General features: G+C 43.4%; 1 protein-coding gene across 1 annotated transcript in view; it reads right to left on the bottom strand.

The window, feature by feature from the left end:
- Positions 1-647: 647 nt before the first annotated feature.
- Positions 648-17,648, bottom strand: part of FRAS1 (Fraser extracellular matrix complex subunit 1) — an 887,592-nt gene continuing 870,591 nt past the window's right edge. The window contains exons 68-74 of the mRNA XM_063919583.1: positions 11,550-11,657; positions 9,360-9,519; positions 9,009-9,125; positions 7,791-7,957; positions 6,488-6,693; positions 4,183-4,329; positions 648-2,594 (exon numbers count right to left, since the gene is read on the bottom strand). Of these exons, the coding sequence (XP_063775653.1) occupies positions 2,007-2,594; positions 4,183-4,329; positions 6,488-6,693; positions 7,791-7,957; positions 9,009-9,125; positions 9,360-9,519; positions 11,550-11,657 (1,493 nt within the window). The 3' untranslated portion in view covers positions 648-2,006. The remainder of the gene's footprint in view (positions 2,595-4,182; positions 4,330-6,487; positions 6,694-7,790; positions 7,958-9,008; positions 9,126-9,359; positions 9,520-11,549; positions 11,658-17,648) is intronic.

The following is a 17,648-nucleotide window of genomic DNA, read 5'->3' on the forward strand; positions in this document are numbered from 1 at the left end:
AGAGCAATTACTATGCACAGGTATAACAGCCTCTGATTACCGTCTTACACCTCCATTTCATGCTCAGGGGTTCTTACTACATGGAATATTTTGTATGACCTTTCCTGTTTAATCACTCCACATCCTATGTCTTACATTCCAGTCATAGCTCTACACTCCCATTAACATTCTTTGCCTCCACTTTACATACTCAGTAGTACCACAGTAATAAGTTAATCAACAAATTTCTTGGATATCTGCTTTCTTTGCATATAATAAGCATAATATTTAATACTAATGTGTTATGTGTAAAATAATAAAAACTAGCAAATTGTATCATAATAATCAGCTTACTATGATTCTGAAAAAGAGAGAACATATACTGTACATAGTAAATAAATATGTACATTAGGGGTAATTCCAAGTTGATCGCAGCAGGAATTCTGTTAGCAACTGGGCAAAACCATGTGCACTGCAGGGGAGGCAGATATAACATGTGCAGAGAGAGTTAGATTTGGGTGTGGTGTGTTCAATCTGCAATCTAATTTGCAGTGTAAAAATGAAGCAGCCAGTATTTACCCTGCACAGAAATAAAATAACCCACCCAAATCTAACTCTCTCTGCAAATGTTATATCTGCCTCCCCTGCAGTGCACATGGTTTTGCCCAACTGCTAAAAAATTTCCTGCTGCGATCAACTTGGAATTACCCCCATTGATCTGAATTCTCTGTGTACTGTAGTATCCAGTCACTTCTAGTTGCTGTATCGGTCACTATCAGTACATTTGTATGGGCCTCTGCTACTGTGCCATATATGCATTCATCTACTGGATTAACATGTATGAAGACATTTTAAGGGTAATTTTAAGTACACTTTCCTATTGCGTTACGCACTGTGGGGTATGTGTAATAGCGTCCGAGTTACACTTTTTTATTGCGTTACACACTGTGGGGTATATGTAATAGCGTCCGAGTTACACTTTTTTATTGCGTTACACACTGTGGGGTATATGTAATAGCGTCCGAGTTACACTTTCCTATTGCGTTACACACTGTGGGCTATATGTAATAGCGTCCGAGTTACACTTTTTTATTGCGTTACACACTGTGGGGTATATGTAATAGCGTCCGAGTTACACTTTCCTATTGCGTTATACACTGTGGGGTATATGTAATAGTGTCCGAGTAACACTTTCCTATTGCGTTACACACTGTGGGGTATATGTAATAGCGTCCGAGTTACACTTTCCTATTGCGTTACACACTGTGGGGTATATGTAATAGCGTCCGAGTTACACTTTCCTATTGCGTTACACACTGTGGGCTATATGTAATAGCGTCCGAGTTACACTTTCCTATTGCGTTATACACTGTGGGGTATATGTAATAGCGTCCAAGTTACACTTTCCTATTGCGTTATACACTGTGGGGTATATGTAATAGTGTCCGAGTTACACTTTCCTATTGCGTTATACACTGTGGGGTATATGTAATAGCGTCCAAGTTTGGTCTGGGATTTTGTCCGAGAACGGCCGTATTTTTGCAGCAGCAATCATCTACAATACATAACCTTTTGATATCTAAGATGCAATAACCAGAAACGTGGGGAATTACAGCATGACATTCTTCATTAGAACACAATAATGATGCTAAGATAACAAAGTAATGTATGTGTGCAGTGGCGGGACTGATTAGCTGTACACAGTTTATGGTACAGTAAAGTTAAAGCATAATAAAATGACAATTGTTTGACCTTTGGTGGCAGTGTTTTAAATATGTGCAGTGCATTGTTTTAGGGCAAGAGTAGGGACAAAATATTGGCGGTGTGCCTTGCCCGTGTCTCCCAGGTGTGTGGGCATAATGAGGTAGCTCAGTTGTGAGTCAGAGCAGGAACCGCACAGCTGCACATCACTCATTTACTCTTCTGTGTCACTCAGAGTACAAAAATACCGCTGCTCCTTACACTTTCACTCCTTATAAAACAGTAGAATTTTTTGTATCAAAATATATTTATGTGCCAACGTGTCATCAAACTTCTGTTCCATCATGAAGATTATTATGAACTTTGACTTCAAGATTCATTTGTTTAATCTTGACACCTTTAATCTCGTAGCCATCTGTGCTGTCGTTAAGCAGGTTGATGTTCCTGACAGTACAGTGCTGCCTGTTGAAGTTCTTTTCCATGCGGTCTATGTTTTTCCTGGACGCGTCCACCTTGGTATTTAGTGGATATTCCTCTGTCGCATCCCCAGGTGGCTTCTTTTTTCTATTCCTCCTGCACTTTTGGGTTATAAGGCACACAGACAAGAGAACAAGCATCAGTAACATAATGGCGGCAAAGGCACTCCCAATGGAAGCCCCTGTCTGAGATGCTGCAGTTGCAGCTGTTTCCATTTCTAAGCTCAAAGTCTTCATGTTGGTGCCATTCTTTACTTGGTCTCCCTCATTGTCATAGATCAGGGAGTCATCCAGTGTGAGCCTGCCATTCTTGTCCACCAGATCCCGGCGGGCGCGCCGCAGCTGGTAGGTGAGAGATCGCTGCACCCTGGCTCCTGCCATTGTCTCTGGGCCAATAATGTAGATTACCTGAAGATACCACTGGTGTCCAGTTTCAACCTTGCCAGAACAAAGAAAAATACTTTATTTAGCATTTAAAATAATAATAATAATAATAATAATAATAATAATAAACATTTTGAATGATTCCTAATATATTAATCCCTATATGTTAATGGATTATTGTCATAATACTGTATGTAGGGCCTAATTCAAGTCTGATTGCAAAACATCATTTTCCCCTAATAGGCAAAACCATGTGCACTGCAGGTGGGGCAGATATAACATTTGCAGAGAGAGTGAAGGCCAGTGCTGACAGGAGAGATGTGTGCTGAGCGAGGGGGGGTGGACGGGCACTCACTTCACACAGCGCTGAAGTGAGCGACCCGCTAGATTGAGCCTCTCTCTCTCTGCACATGTTATATCTGTCCCCCCTGCACTGCACATGGTTTTGCCCATTAGGGGAACATATTATCTTGCAATCAACCTCGACTTAGGCCCTTAGTTCTTTACGAGAAATAAAAATGACAGATAGTTAAACTTAGATGTCTGATAGAGAACATAACTGGCTATGGTTGATATCTGCGTAACAAAACGTCTGGACTGCAAGCTACTGAGAAGCAATTCCTAAAATGCTCTTGCTGTTAGAGCGGCCATTTCTCTATTGGTGCTAAATCCAATAATCGCTCTTACACTACTACACTGCTCTATTTCTTGGTTGCTTTGTGTAAGTGGAATAAAGCACAAGAAAAGGTCTATTTCTTCCTCAGTCCTAGAGTAATTGGATAATCACTGCTTACTCAGAGGCGTATTAACGACTGGGGGACCATGTGTAGTGCAACAGAACCACCACTTCTGGGCCTAATTTAGAGATGTATGCGAACCCCGATTGTGTATGTCTACAATGGTTGCAGTACTGCGTATTTGCAGAATGAGTCCTGCGTCATCACACCAGTGTCCCCTAAGCCGCGGCCTAATTGACGTGCCGCTTCCATATGGGGGGCAGGGAGGGGACGGCGACTAAGACTGTTTTACAAAACGGGTTCATGCCACCCCCATTTTGTAGGTGTGCTGAGCCCAGGGTCTGCATCTTCTGGCGCAGATTTCCTGGCTCCAGCAACGTGAATTCCCTGAAGGTTACTCAGATGGTCGATGTTCATGCAGAGGGATCTGATGCTGTGTCTTCGGATGCAGCATCGGATCGCAGAAGCCAGCAAGAGGAGTCTATTTACACAAGACGTCTCCTGCTGCATTCCCATATTTTCGTACAGCAGCTACATCCAAAGACTCAGCTGCTGTACGATCTGTGTCCATCGCTGAATCAGACTCTCTGTCAGCAGCATTATCTTCTATGTGATGCTCCTGAAGGTGGCACATGTACAGGCAGATAAAATAGTGGGTAGCTCACTCCTGTAAGCAGTGACAGAATTAAAATCTCTGCATGGTGTGAAGGTGCCAAACAATGTCAATAGCAAGGATGCCTTCTTGAAGAACAGAACGCGAGCACCTTCAGAGCATGTACGAATAGAGCACACGCACAGTGAGGCCCCAAACCTGCATATGCCATGTTCTGCCCCTGATTGTATCTGATATTACCATGCACGGGAATAATGAAACATAAGCTAGCAGGAACATGTATGTAGCTTACCTTGTACAGAGCATCAACTTTCATGGTAAAGCCGTCTACGCCTGGCATGCTGCTCATGGCATAAAAGTCTGGTAAATTTGATGCAAAGTCGGCATCAAATGGGACATCATGGAAGTATTTATCGGTTACTTCTGGCTGGTTGCGGTCCTGGGAAATTCAACGCAAACAGAAAAAGATGTTAGAGAATAGAAAGGTATAGTACGGCTGGACACAGGAATGATCACATTGCACATACAACAGTTCTAATATTAGTTATTCTAATCTTGAAAGCAACTAACATTGTACAGTGCTGACATGTAATGTTAGTACATTCTCAGAAAAATAATAATGCATAGAATGAAAATTAAGTACAAAAGGTATGAAAAATACATTATTTTTAAATATAGTAAAATAAAACAGAGTAAAAAGTAGTCAGATGATTAGGGGTGCAAACTGAGAAGTAACTCCTGATCACAGTAACACCTAGGGGGATGCAGTTATGTAACCCGGTCACTATACCGATGCCGGGATCTCGAGCGAGGCATGCCGACTAACAGGGACTATTCCGTTGTGCTCCCCCCCCCCCACTGGGAATCTAAACCTTGGGATCCCGTCGTCGGAATGGTGGCCGGCAGGATCCCAAACGCCAGTCACCCATACCCAACCCAGTTTCACGTTGATATTTATAGTTTCTACTATATATTTACCTGCTTTTTACCAATTACTACCTATTCATTTACTTTCATATTTTTATTATGTATTTTCTATTTATCATTTGAATTAAATCTAGCTAATTTTCTTATATTTCATTTCCAATCTATGTATTTACTGTATCTTATTATGGGTAAAATGGGGAAATATAACCCCCATTCAATCTGTAACTATCTATCTAATAGAGTGTATATAGCGCTTAGGCATCAATGTACTTGGCTATCTTCGGTTGGCCAAGCAGAAATTTCTACAAAGTACTCACCCCACACACCTGGCATAATGTTTGTACTATAACGCTTATGACCCGAGATGCTTAGTTGATGGAGGGCAGTTATAGAGCGAGAACTCAGTGTACACTATCCCGAACACTGAAGATGACAGGAGCTACAGGAGAACTACATACTATAGAAACGCTACTATACAGTGTGTATAGGAAACAGGCACAGTTATATTTAGAGCCTATTTTTCATAAATATATGTGATATTATTGAATATTTGGCAGAGTAGTTTAACATGTAAGTAGAGATGGACTACCCAAAATAAATGAAGTTCCCTAACAATGTTAATGTGTAACAATTTGTTCTGTGATTTCCACATATACAACAGCTTGATAACTGTATCTGCAACAAACAAGAATTCCTCATTTATGGAAGATAGCTCATGTATGCAAATGCATTCTATGATGGGATGAATAACTGAATCTGTAACCACAGCACACTAACCACACAGTGCGCCAAGAGATGGAAGCCACGTGGTAATAACCAGCATCGGCTCCTGCTTACCAAATGTAGGGGTGTGCCGCTATCCCTGTGCCCAGAGAGGAGAGACGACAGCCAGCCCCCAGGTCCCAGCACCTGCACAATGAATCCGGGACCAGTGCATAAGCAGAAACAGCAGTGCGCCAATCCCTGACTTCTATTATGGACTGCATCGGCTGCAGCCCACAGAAGCCAGACTGGGCTTTGCAAAAGCCCAGTCTGGCAGTTCAAAAGCTGCAGTTCTGCAGCCCATAGGTAAAATCTGCCACTGGTAATAACATTTCGAGTAAGTCTGAAAGTAAAGATGAAAGATCCAAGAGGGCTGAGCTCATTGCTCCTACATACATAACTGTACATGTTCTCTCTGAGCTTTATATTATGCTGATATCCTATAAAGCAGTGGTTCCCAAGTTTTTTTTAATCATGGCTACCTAGAGTATCAGAGTTGTTTCACAGCACCCCTAGGCCAAAAGTTTGTTATTGTGAAATTTAGAAAAACATATTAAGATCCACTCTGTCAGTCCCTCCATTGGTTACATGTATTCTATCGTATTCACTATACTGTAAAATACTTTTACTCACACACAAGCATTAATAAAACTACACCTATGTACATCTCTTCACTCATCTCAAAATATTTCCCAACCCGACCTCTCCGCTCTTCACAAGATCTACGTCTCTCACCCACACTCATTACTCGCTCCCATACACGACTGCAGAACTTTTTTCAGGCTGCACCCACTCTGTGGAATGCCCTCTCATGCACAATAATACTCACATCTAGTCTCCAAACCTTCAAGCCTACCATGTTTACCTCTCCCCATATGGTAAATGTATTTCCAAGAAATAGTGCTTACCAAGAGCAAAAAGCGATGCTTTAAGTTCTTATTAGGTTGTATACAACCATACTGAGGTCCTTCATTGTAAATAGTTCCAGTTGGGTCAAAAAAAGGCACATATCCATCTTTCCCAGTACAGAGATAAACCTTTTCCAGCTGCAGCTTGTATGCAGAATTAAGGTTCTGGTCCGGATTCCAGAGGACCCTCCCAAACATGGTTTGACCTACAGAAGAGTTTGAACATTTATTAATTATTATTTATTAACATTTAATTAGAATGCACCAGCATATTCCTTACAATTGGGAATAAAACAATAATAGAACAGTAATAAAACAAGACTCGGAAATAAACAGAAAGATTAAGAGGGCCCTGCTCAGAAGCTTATAGTTTATAGGGAAATAGGCATTGATGCACAAGGATAAGTGCTACAGTACCTATTGCATATTGACCCAATCTGATTGCAGAGGTCCCTATTGCACAGAAATGTTGGCCTGGCTCAGAGGGTATAGACTGTGTAGAGGGAATGCAGTTGGGCAGGATAGCTTATAAAGGTTATATGGACAGTTCTGGAATTTGATAAGCTTGCTTAAAGAGGCAAACTTTCAGGGAACGCTTGATTTGGAGACAAAAGGACAGTTCTATTGGGAGAGCATTCCACAGAGGAAAAGTCCTGTAACCATAAATGGAAGCAGGTAATGAGTGCGGATGAACAGGGCTGTAGAAAGAATTCAGAAAGGGGGCGTGACCTAATTGTGGAGGTGTGGCCACACCCTCTTTTTAAAAAAATGTATGAAATACTTTTTAAGTTCCGCGAAACAGCGCCAACCTGCAGTGGGGTGCGCCATGTGATCCAGGAAGGGGGCGCATTCAGTGTGATCGCTCATCGCCTCTTCCAGCCACAGGAGACTGCTGCACTCAGCAGCAGCCTCCCTGGACCTACTGCAGCCCAGCACACAGCAATGTGTGCTGGGCTGGAGAGAGAGGCTGCGGCTGGCATGTAAGGGGAGAGGGGTGCACGAACCCAGGCCCCCGCTGGGCCCCACCAAGAAGCTTGGGTATTTCGTATCTACATCCCCCCTCTGGGTGCCACTGTGGATGAGAGACGCAGATCTTGTGCAGAGCGGAGGGGTCGAGCTGGGAGGTGTGAGAAAAGAGATGTATGTTTGTGTAATTTGGTTATAATCCTTATGTGTAAGTGGAAGTATTTGTATTGAGTAAACATGAATTTCAGACAATCCAATTTACATAACAATTCTGAACACTGAGTTCTGTAAAATGTTTATCCCATAAGAACACCTTGCCATGTATATAAGACGTTACCTTTGGAGAAGGCTCCTTTATAGTCCATCTCAGCTAGGGACATTTCTGTCTTGGTGGGGTCCATCAAGAAAATCTTTTCATTATTACACAGCTGAAATTCTGTGTTTAATGAATACACTACAGGCACTGGGCGATTAGTCTGCTGAAAGGCAATCGGAATGAGAAATCTGAAAAGATGAAAAATGGCATAAGATAAAAAGCAATTCTGACATCATGGATTATAACATTTCTATAACTACATTTATTTATTGGAAACCAATTTCACTCTACAGTATGTACAGTACCTTTCTGTCACATTTATACCATAGGCACAAGTCAAGGATGCTGTAATTCAATGACCTTGAACCAACCAGAAATAAAGGTCCTCATTTAAAGAATACTGTACTTGCTATGATCTATACTTAGATATTTTTAGGATGTATATTGCCCTGTTACAGTTATCTGTATTGTGGAGATCATCTCATATATTGAAAATATAACTGGTTCACTCCTTGGGGAAAATGTAATAGGGTCCAAATTTTTGCGCACCTTCTCACACATTAAAAGGTGCGATTTTGTCCCAAAACTTGGTCAATATAATAGCCTGCAAATTTGCGAGCTTAACACTAAACTTGCACATTTTACAAACTCGGACCCTGTTACATTTGGCCCCTTATGTCTTCCGTTTGCCTCCCCCTTCCGTTTAGACTGTAAGCTTCATGTGCAGGGCCCTCCTTCCTCCTGTTCTCATGACCTACTTCTCTTGCACACCAGATATACTAGTCTACACCTCCTCCTTGGACTCTCTGCCCCGGTCTCCACTCCTTCCACTATTTCCATTGCACCCTTTGCATCAGCGGCTGTGTTGACAGTTGTAGTGCTATTTGTTACTTGTCTATTGAATTGTATTATTCTGTTATGTACTGTTTTACCCTGTGCTGTGTTATTGTTTACTCTCTGTACAGCGCTGCAGACCATTTGTGGTACCCTATAAATAAAGTTTAATAATAATAATTTATATTGTACATTTACATTGTAAAGGGAAACTAAGGCTAAGATATAACAGTTGCTGATATCATTCAGAAAAACACCTATATCTTATATGAAACATTGCTAGTGCAAAAAATGTTTATGGACAAAGGATGTCACACACACACACACACACACACACACACACACACACACACACACACACACACACACACGTGTTACATGCTATAGCATTAACATCTGTCTGACCTTTCAGGGGCATGGGCAGTGCAGGCCAGAGGTTTATCACCAGGATCAACCCAGGGCTGGGTGGGTTGTACGGTACAAGGGATCAGGTAGATGGTATATTCTCCTGAGTAATCTTTCCTGAAAACAGAGGCAGCATTAACAATAAAAGACACATGATCACATAATTACAAACAAGGGATTTCTGCAGGTTTGAACTTTGCCCTGTATTCTAACTTATCCAAGGATTTTAAAGAAAGGCTACAGTTTACCAAATTGCTACATCTCTCTTAAACAATACCTGGGGTTATGTTATTTGTTCACATTCAGAATCTGTGGACACAAGCAACACAACACAGAGTGCATGCTCCATACCTGCTATATGAACTCGTAGCTCTCCATAGCTGATACGGAGAGTCAAACGTTTGTGCACTCCACAAGGGCTGAAGGTCAAATTCAATTCCACCCAAGTGGTCAGGTGCCATGATACGGGATTTCAGATCCGGCAGAGTGTGATGCTCCATAACAAACTGACCTGTGGATGAGATGGGAAATGTATATAGTAATATTTACAGTGTATATATATATATAGCTAATGCATCTGTTCTGCACACAGTAGCCCGTGATCTAAAACACTATATACAGTATATATTTTCAAAAGAAATATGTCCTGTTGTGCTATTAATGGTAGTAATAATACACAAATGGATAAAATAGGTGTCTTAAATTTAGCGTAATATTCTTATCAAACTGTGTTTGAGATTCTAATTTTGTCTTTATGAAGGCGGCACAGGTACATATCCACAATCTACAGTGGCCTGAAACCGTTTTTGCCTCCCTTCCTAATTTCTTCTATTTTTGCTAATAATTGTTTTAGATCTTCAAACAAAATTGAATATAAGACAAAAACAACACAAAATACACTTTTTCCTTCAATAAATGAATAATCAATTTTACACTATATTTTGTGTTTACTCAGGTTGTCTTAACGTTTTCACACCACTGTATACCTGCAACCTTCACATTTTGAAAAGTCCATTTTTATAGCAGCTTAATGCAAAACTGCCTAACAAGACATTTTATTCTCAAAGTGAATGATGTCTGTATATGTGATGTTCTTTTCCTTGGACTTTGGTAAGTCCTACATACACATACAATGCATTAAGGTAAATAAGGTGCTCAGTCTTACCCGATGTCCCACTGCAGCTTTATTACAAAGTAAAGTATAATTATTTCCTATGCCTCCATCACAAATAATTACAGTCGCCTCTAGAACTTTCACCTGACAATTAAGATTCAGTTACTCTGCCTGTGACAGGCAATGCTTGTATATGAACGCTTAAATGTGCAGTTTTTAAACTACACTATGTAATCAAAAGTGCTTGGACTCCCCCGCACAAGAGAAATGGTGTGCTCCTGCAGCAGACGTGATCATGAAGGTAAAAACCGGGAAGTATAGAGATGTTCTCTACAACTCTGTGCTCCCTACATTGCGGCAGTTCTTCAGAAACTACAATGTTTTTTATTAGGATGACAATGCCACCTGGCATGATGCCAGGGCGACGCTGGACTGGTATACAGAAAATACGGTAACCTGGGTGGACTGACCAGCTGAGAATCCAGATCTTAACCCCTTTGAGAACCTCTGGGACGAATTGGACGGGTGCGCGTGCGTTCTAGGCCGACTCGACCTTCTTCAGTGTCACAGTTGGTCACTGTACTTAAGACGAAATGGCAAAACATCCTGCTGTTGTCCAGGAACTTGTGGACAGTTTGCCAAGAAGGTTGTCTGCAGTAATCACTGTACGCGGTGGACCTACACAGTATGGACTTCATTAAAATCCCACTGATCTATTTGCTGTCAGTGTCCAATCACTTTTTTCTACATAGTGTATGAAACCGTACGCCAATCACAAAACTGCTGATTTTGCAGGAAGATAGCATATGAGGGCTGATGCAGAGTTGAACATATGCCCATTGCAGGACTTATTTTATGTATAGTCGCACTGCGCATAATCCAAAAAATGAGGCAGACAAGTAGGAGGAATGCAGTCATACACATGTTATACTAATCTATACCAATACTGAATATGAGGAAGGAGTTGTGAAGGAGTGTTCTAACTTGGGCAAAGTTCATGAAGGACGTGACAAATGCGTCTTATTCAGACCTGCTATAAGCAAGTTTACATCTAGTAGGGCAGGTGCTATTACTGAAGGTGATGACTTGTAGTAAACCAGGGGCATATGCCGCACATGCAGAGTTGGGTACATCTCAAGATGTACAGCTTGTGTACGTTATGTTTAAGTATATAAGCCCAATTTCCAATTTCGTATGATCCCCGTGGTTTATAACACAATGAAAACAATTTATTGCTTTCACAAAGTTTTTACAAAGGATGCAGAATATATAATCAGGGCTCTTACTAGGGAGGGATGTACAGGGCCCAGGGGTAGGCACAGTTGTTGCCCTGTAAACCGATAATTACTCAACTGTGAAAAACATCGGGTTTGCATACATCTCTGAATCAGGCAAAATACCATGGCACACAGAAGTATAAAATGTACCTCTGAATTTAGCGTGAGTTTTAAACTCGATGACCAGACGACCATCTTCACGAATGTATATTCTTATGATCTGGAGCCTGGCAGACAGAACACTGTCTGTCTGAATACCTGTGATATAACACAAAAACAATTTCAGTGGCATGCCACCAAATCCATCCAGACATGATGGAGCACAAACAGTATTAAAATACATGTAGTAAATAAACCAGTTCTCGAACATTTGCTATTACATTTTATTAGCTTTTAACAAACTGTGTATATAGAAGCAATAAAATTGTCTGTACATATTATAGGGTCCTCAGTTAAACTCTAGGTATAACCCTTATAGAAATCCAGAAATGCCGTCCTTGCTCTCTTGACCAGTACAAAGTCAGCTAAAAAACAGGATTTTAATACCTACCGGTAAATCCTTTTCTCCTAGTCTGTAGAGGATGCTGGGGTCCACTTCAGTACCATGGGGTATAGACGGTTCCGCATGAGACATGGGCACTTTAAGACTTTTTCAGAGTGTGAACTGGCTCCTCCCTCTATGCCCCTCCTCCAGACCTCAGTATAGGAACTGTGCCCAGGGAGATGGACATTTCGAGGAAAGGATTTACTTTTAATTTAACGGTGAGATTCATGGCAGCTCACACATCAACCATGCCGCACAACATGGCATTCAACATAAGCCATGCCAACAGGCATGAACAATTGCCGCAACATGCTGAAAATAATTGTAACAAAACACTTGTGTAACTACAAAACTGACCACTGCAGGTAAAGTACGCACTGGGTCGGGTGCCCAGCATCCTCTACGGACTAGGAGAAAAGGATTTACCGGTAGGTATTGAAATCCTGTTTTCTCATACGTCCTAGAGGATGCTGGGGTCCACTTCAGTACCATGGGATTATACCAAAGCTCCAATACGGGCGGGAGAGTGCGGATGACCCTGCAGCACAGATTGACCAAACATGAGGTCCTCATCGCCCAAGGTGTCAAACTTGTAAAACTTTGCAAACGTGTTTGCCCCTGACCAAGTAGGTGCTCGGCAAGGTTGTAATGCCGAGACCCCCCCGGGCAGCCGCCAAGGATGAGCCCACCTTTCTAGTAGAATGGGCATTTACCAAATTCGGTATTGGCAATCCTGCCGTGGAATGAGCGTGCTGAATCACCCCTCTGATCCAGCACGCAATGGTCTGCATAGAAGCAGGACACCCAATCTTGTTGGGAGCGTACAGGACAAACAGAGCCTCTGTTTTCCGTATCCGAGCTGTTCTAGCGACATACATTTTCAAAGCTCTGACCACATCAAGAGACTTTGACGCAGTGAAGGTGTCAGTAGCCACTGGCACCACAATAGGTTGGTTTATATGGAGAGACGAAACCACCTTCGGAAGAAATTGCTGACGAGTTCTTAACTCTGCCCTATCTTCATGGAAGATCAGGTAAGGGCTCTTGTGAGACAAGGCCCCCAACTCAGACACCCACCAAGACACATACTTTCTCCAAATACGGTGGTAATGTCTAGACGTTACTCCTTTCCTGGCCTGAATAAAGTGGGGATGACTTCTTTGGGAATACCCTTTCGGACTAGGATCCGGCGCTCAACAGCCATGCCATCAAACGTAGCCGCGGTAAGTCTTGATACAGGCACGGCCCCTGCTGTAGCAGGTCCTCGCGAAGAGGAAGGGGCCGAGGATCTTCTATGAGCAACTCTTGAAGATCTGGATACCAAGCCCTCCTTGGCTAGTCTGGGACAATGAGGATCGCTCGAACCCTTGTTCTTCTTATGAGCTTGAGAACTTTTGGTATTAGTGGAAATGGAGGGAAGACATACACCGACCGAAACACCCACTGTGACACTAGTGCGTCCACTGCTATTGCTTGAGGGTCTCTCGACCTGGAACAATATCTCTGAAGCTTTTTGTTGAGACGAGACGCCATCATGTCTACTTGAGGAATTCCCCAAAGACTTGTCACCTCTGCGAAGACTTCTTGGTGGAGGCCCCACTCTCCTGGATGGAGATCGTGTCTGCTGAGGAAGTCTGCTTCCCAGTTGTCCACTCCCTGAATTAAAATTGCCGACAGAGCTTTTGCATGTCTTTCTGCCCAGAGGAGGATCTTTGTCACCTCTGCCATTGCCGCTCTGCTTTTCGTTCCGCCCTGACGGTTTATGTACGCGACTGCTGTTACATTGTCCGACTGGATCTGCACGGGTTGATCTTGAAGAAGATGCACCGCTTGTAGAAGGCCGTTGTAAATGGCTCTCAATTCCAGAATGTTTATGTGAAGACAGGTTTCCCGACTTGACCACTTTCCTTGGAAGCTTTTTCCCTGTGTGACTGCTCCCCAGCCTCAGAGACTTGCATCCGTGGTTACTAGGACCCAGTCCTGAATCCCGAACCTGCATCCCTCTATTAGGTGAGAACTGTGTAGCCACCACAGGAGCGAAATCCTGGCTCTGGGAAGACAGGATTATCTTCTGGTGCATGTGCAGGTGGGTTCCGGACCACTTGTCCAACAGGTCCCACTGGAATACTCTGGCATGGAATCGGCCAAACTGTATGGCCTTGTATGCCGCTACCATCTTTCCCAACAACCGAATGCATTTATGGATCGACAATCTTGTTGGTTTCAAAATTTGTTTGACCATTCTCTGGATTTCCAGAGCCTTTTCTACTGGAATAAATACCCTCTGTACTTCTGTAACATAGTATCTAAGGTTGAAAAAAGACAATTGTCCATCGAGTTCAACCTATTTGTGGTCTCCTATGAAGGATTATTTTGTATAAAATTTTGACTGATGTTGATGACTGTCGTTACGTTTTACCCCTCTTTTTTATAATAACCATAGTGCGTGACTATGCCCCGTAACCCTGGATATCCTTATCCATTAGGAATTTATCTAACCCATTCTTAAAGGTGTTGACTGAGTCGGCCATTACAACTCGCTCAGGCAGGGAATTACAAACACGTATCGTCCTTACCGTAAAAAAGCCTTTACGACGTATTGTGCGGAATCTCCTCTCCTCTAACCTGAGCGAGTGTCCACGAGTTCTCTGTGTTGATCTAACCAAAAACAGGTCCTGCGCAAGATCTGTATATTGCCCCCTTATATATTTGTAGATGTTGATCATGTCCCCTCTTAATCTCCTCTTTTCCAGTGTAAACATGCCTAGTCTTGCAAGCCTTTCCTCGTATTGCAGCGTCTCCATACTGTGTCCAGTATCATCCCCAGAAAGGACAATCTTGTCGTCGGTTCCAACTGCGACTTTGGAAAATTCATGATCCAACCGTGTTGTTGGAGTATGGACAGGGAGATTGCGATGTTCCGCACCAACCGTTCCCTGGATCTCGCTTTTATCAGGAGATCGTCCAGGTAAGGGATTATATTGACTCCTTGCTGTCGAAGGAGGACCATCATCTCTGCCATCACCTTGGTGAATACCCTCGGCGCCGTGGAGAGTCCGAACGGCAACGTCTGGAACTGGTAATGGCAATCCTGTACTGCGAATCTCAGATAAGCTTGATGAGGAGGATAAATGGGAACATGTAAGTAGGCATCTTTTATGTCCACTGACACCATGAAGTCCCCTTCCTCCAGACTGCAAATCACTGCCCTCAGAGATTCCTTCTTGAACTTGAACCTTTTCAGGTAGAGATTCGGAGATTTCAGGTTTAAAATTGGTCTGACCGAGCCATCCGTCTTCGGAACTACGAAGAGGCTTGAATAAAACCCTTCTCCCTGTTGTGACATGGGCACCAGGACAGTGACTTGATCCTGACATAATTTTTGAACTGCAACTGTTACTACTTCTCCGTCCAGGAGAGAAGCTGGCAAGGTCGATTTGAAAAATCGGCATGGGTGGGATGTCTGGAAACTAAAGTTTGTATCCATGGGACACTATTTGCAAGACCCATGGGTCCAGGCCAGATTGAACCCAGAGCTGACTGAAAAGTTTCAGATGTGCTCCCACCCAAGCGGACTCCCGCAAGGGAGCCCCAGCGTCATGCTGCAGATTTGGCAGAAGCAGGGGTTGATTTCTGATCCTGTGATCCTGGGGACGCTGTAGACTTTTTTCCTCTTCCCCTCCCTCTACCTGCAAAGAAAGGGGAACCTTTACCCTTTTTGTATCTGTTGGGCAGAAAGGACTGCATCTGAGAGTGATGTGTCTTTTTCGCCGGCGCAGGAGCATAAGGCAAGAATGTCGACTTACCAGCGGTAGCCACAGAGACTAAAGCATCCAGCCCATCTCCAAACAAGGCCTCACCTTTATACGGGAGAGCCTCCATATTTCTTTTGGAATCTGCATCAGCATTCCATTGGCGAATCCACAACGCCCTCCAAGCTGAGACTGCAATGGTAGCGACTTTTGAACCCAAGAGCCCAATATCTTTCATGGCTTCTAGAATGTATGTAGCAGCGTCTTTGATATGACCTAACGTTAGGAGTATCTCGTCTCTATCTATCGTGTCAATTTCAGATGACAAGTCGTTTGACGATTTTTCGATAGCACTACTCACCCACGCACAAGCAATGGTGGGCCTGAGTAGCGTACCATTGGCCACATAAATAGATTTTAACGTAGTCTCCAACTTGCGGTCTGCCGGCTCCTAAAGTAAAGCCGTCCCAGGCGCAGGGAGAATCACCTTTTTAGGTAATCGTTACAGGGCACTGTCTAAAACGGGGGGTGACTGCCAACTTTTCCTGTCCTCTGCCGGGAAAGGATAAGCAACCTGAATTCTTTTGGGAATCTGAAATTTCTTTTCAGGGTTTGCCCAAACTCCCTCAAAGAGTATTTAGCTCGTGAGAAGGAGGGAACGTTACATTAATTTTCTTTTACTTATAAAAATAAGCCTTCTCCTGAGGTAAAGGAGGGGCTTCCGTACCTTCTAAGACCTCCTTTATAGCAACAATCATGTATTGAATGCTTTTTGCCAATTTAGGATCTATTCCCTTGGAATTACCAGTGTCGACACAGGAATTAGAGTCCGTGTCGGTATCAGTTTGTACTATTTGTGCAAATGGCCTCTTATGTGACCCAGAGGAGTCCCCTGTGGATGAAAAAGCAGAACTATGAAAAATCACATCTTCCACTGATTTTCTCCCGTTTTCTGCATGAGACTCAGACTTATCCAATCTCTTACTGATAAGATTCACACTATCACGTAATTCTTTCACCCATTCAGGCTTGTGGTGTGCTGGCAGCGCCACCACATTACAACTCTGTGTCCCTAAAATGGCTCCCTCAGGGGAAGAGCTCCCTGCCTCAGACATGTCACACATGTGCACAACCACACCACAGACACTCTGGGACTTATAGGGGACAGACCCACAGTAAAATCTGTCAGAAGGACTCAGCGCTAGTGATATAATCCCTGTGTAACACAAAATGCCCACAGACCTGTAGCGCTTTTATAATGACAAATTCACCATACAGCACCAATTTATACTGTGCCCCCCCACCCTGTTTTGCACCAGCGTTCTTCTCTGCAGCTTGCTAGGAGAAAAAATGGCGCTGAGCAGTGTGCTGGCTGACTGAGGAGGAATCCCCGCCCCCGTAATGGCGCGTTTCCCCTCAGACTTTTCAATACTATTTTTTATACTGGCGGGGGTAGGACTGTGCCTCAGCATCTTATGTCCCCTTGTTGGCCAGTTTTGAGTAGGTTCATGCTGCCCAGGGCGACCCCCCCCCCCCCCCCCGCACCCTGCTGTGCCTGTGTTGATGGGTAGCATGGCGCGCAGCGTTCCCGCCCGCTGCGCGGTACCTTTTAGCCGTCACGATGACTGAAGATCCTCTTCTGTACACTCACCTGTCTTCTGACTTCTGGCTCTGTAAGGGGGGTGACGGCGGGCTGTGGAAGTGAGCGCATAGCCGCAGCTAGTGTTCAGTACCCTTCAGGAGCTAATGGTGTCCTGTCAGCCAGAAGCAGAGCCATGAACTATTCAGGAAATTGGTTCCCCCTAAGTCCCACGAAGCAGGGAGACTGTTGCCAGCAGTCCTCCCTGAAAATAAAAAACCTAACATAAAGTCTTTCAGAGAAATTCAGTAGAGCTCCACTAGAGTGCAACCAGTCTGCCTGGGCACATTTTCTAAACTGAGGTCTGGAGGAGG

This window comes from Pseudophryne corroboree, chromosome 1 (genome assembly GCF_028390025.1).
Source record: "Pseudophryne corroboree isolate aPseCor3 chromosome 1, aPseCor3.hap2, whole genome shotgun sequence".
NCBI lineage: Eukaryota > Metazoa > Chordata > Amphibia > Anura > Myobatrachidae > Pseudophryne > Pseudophryne corroboree.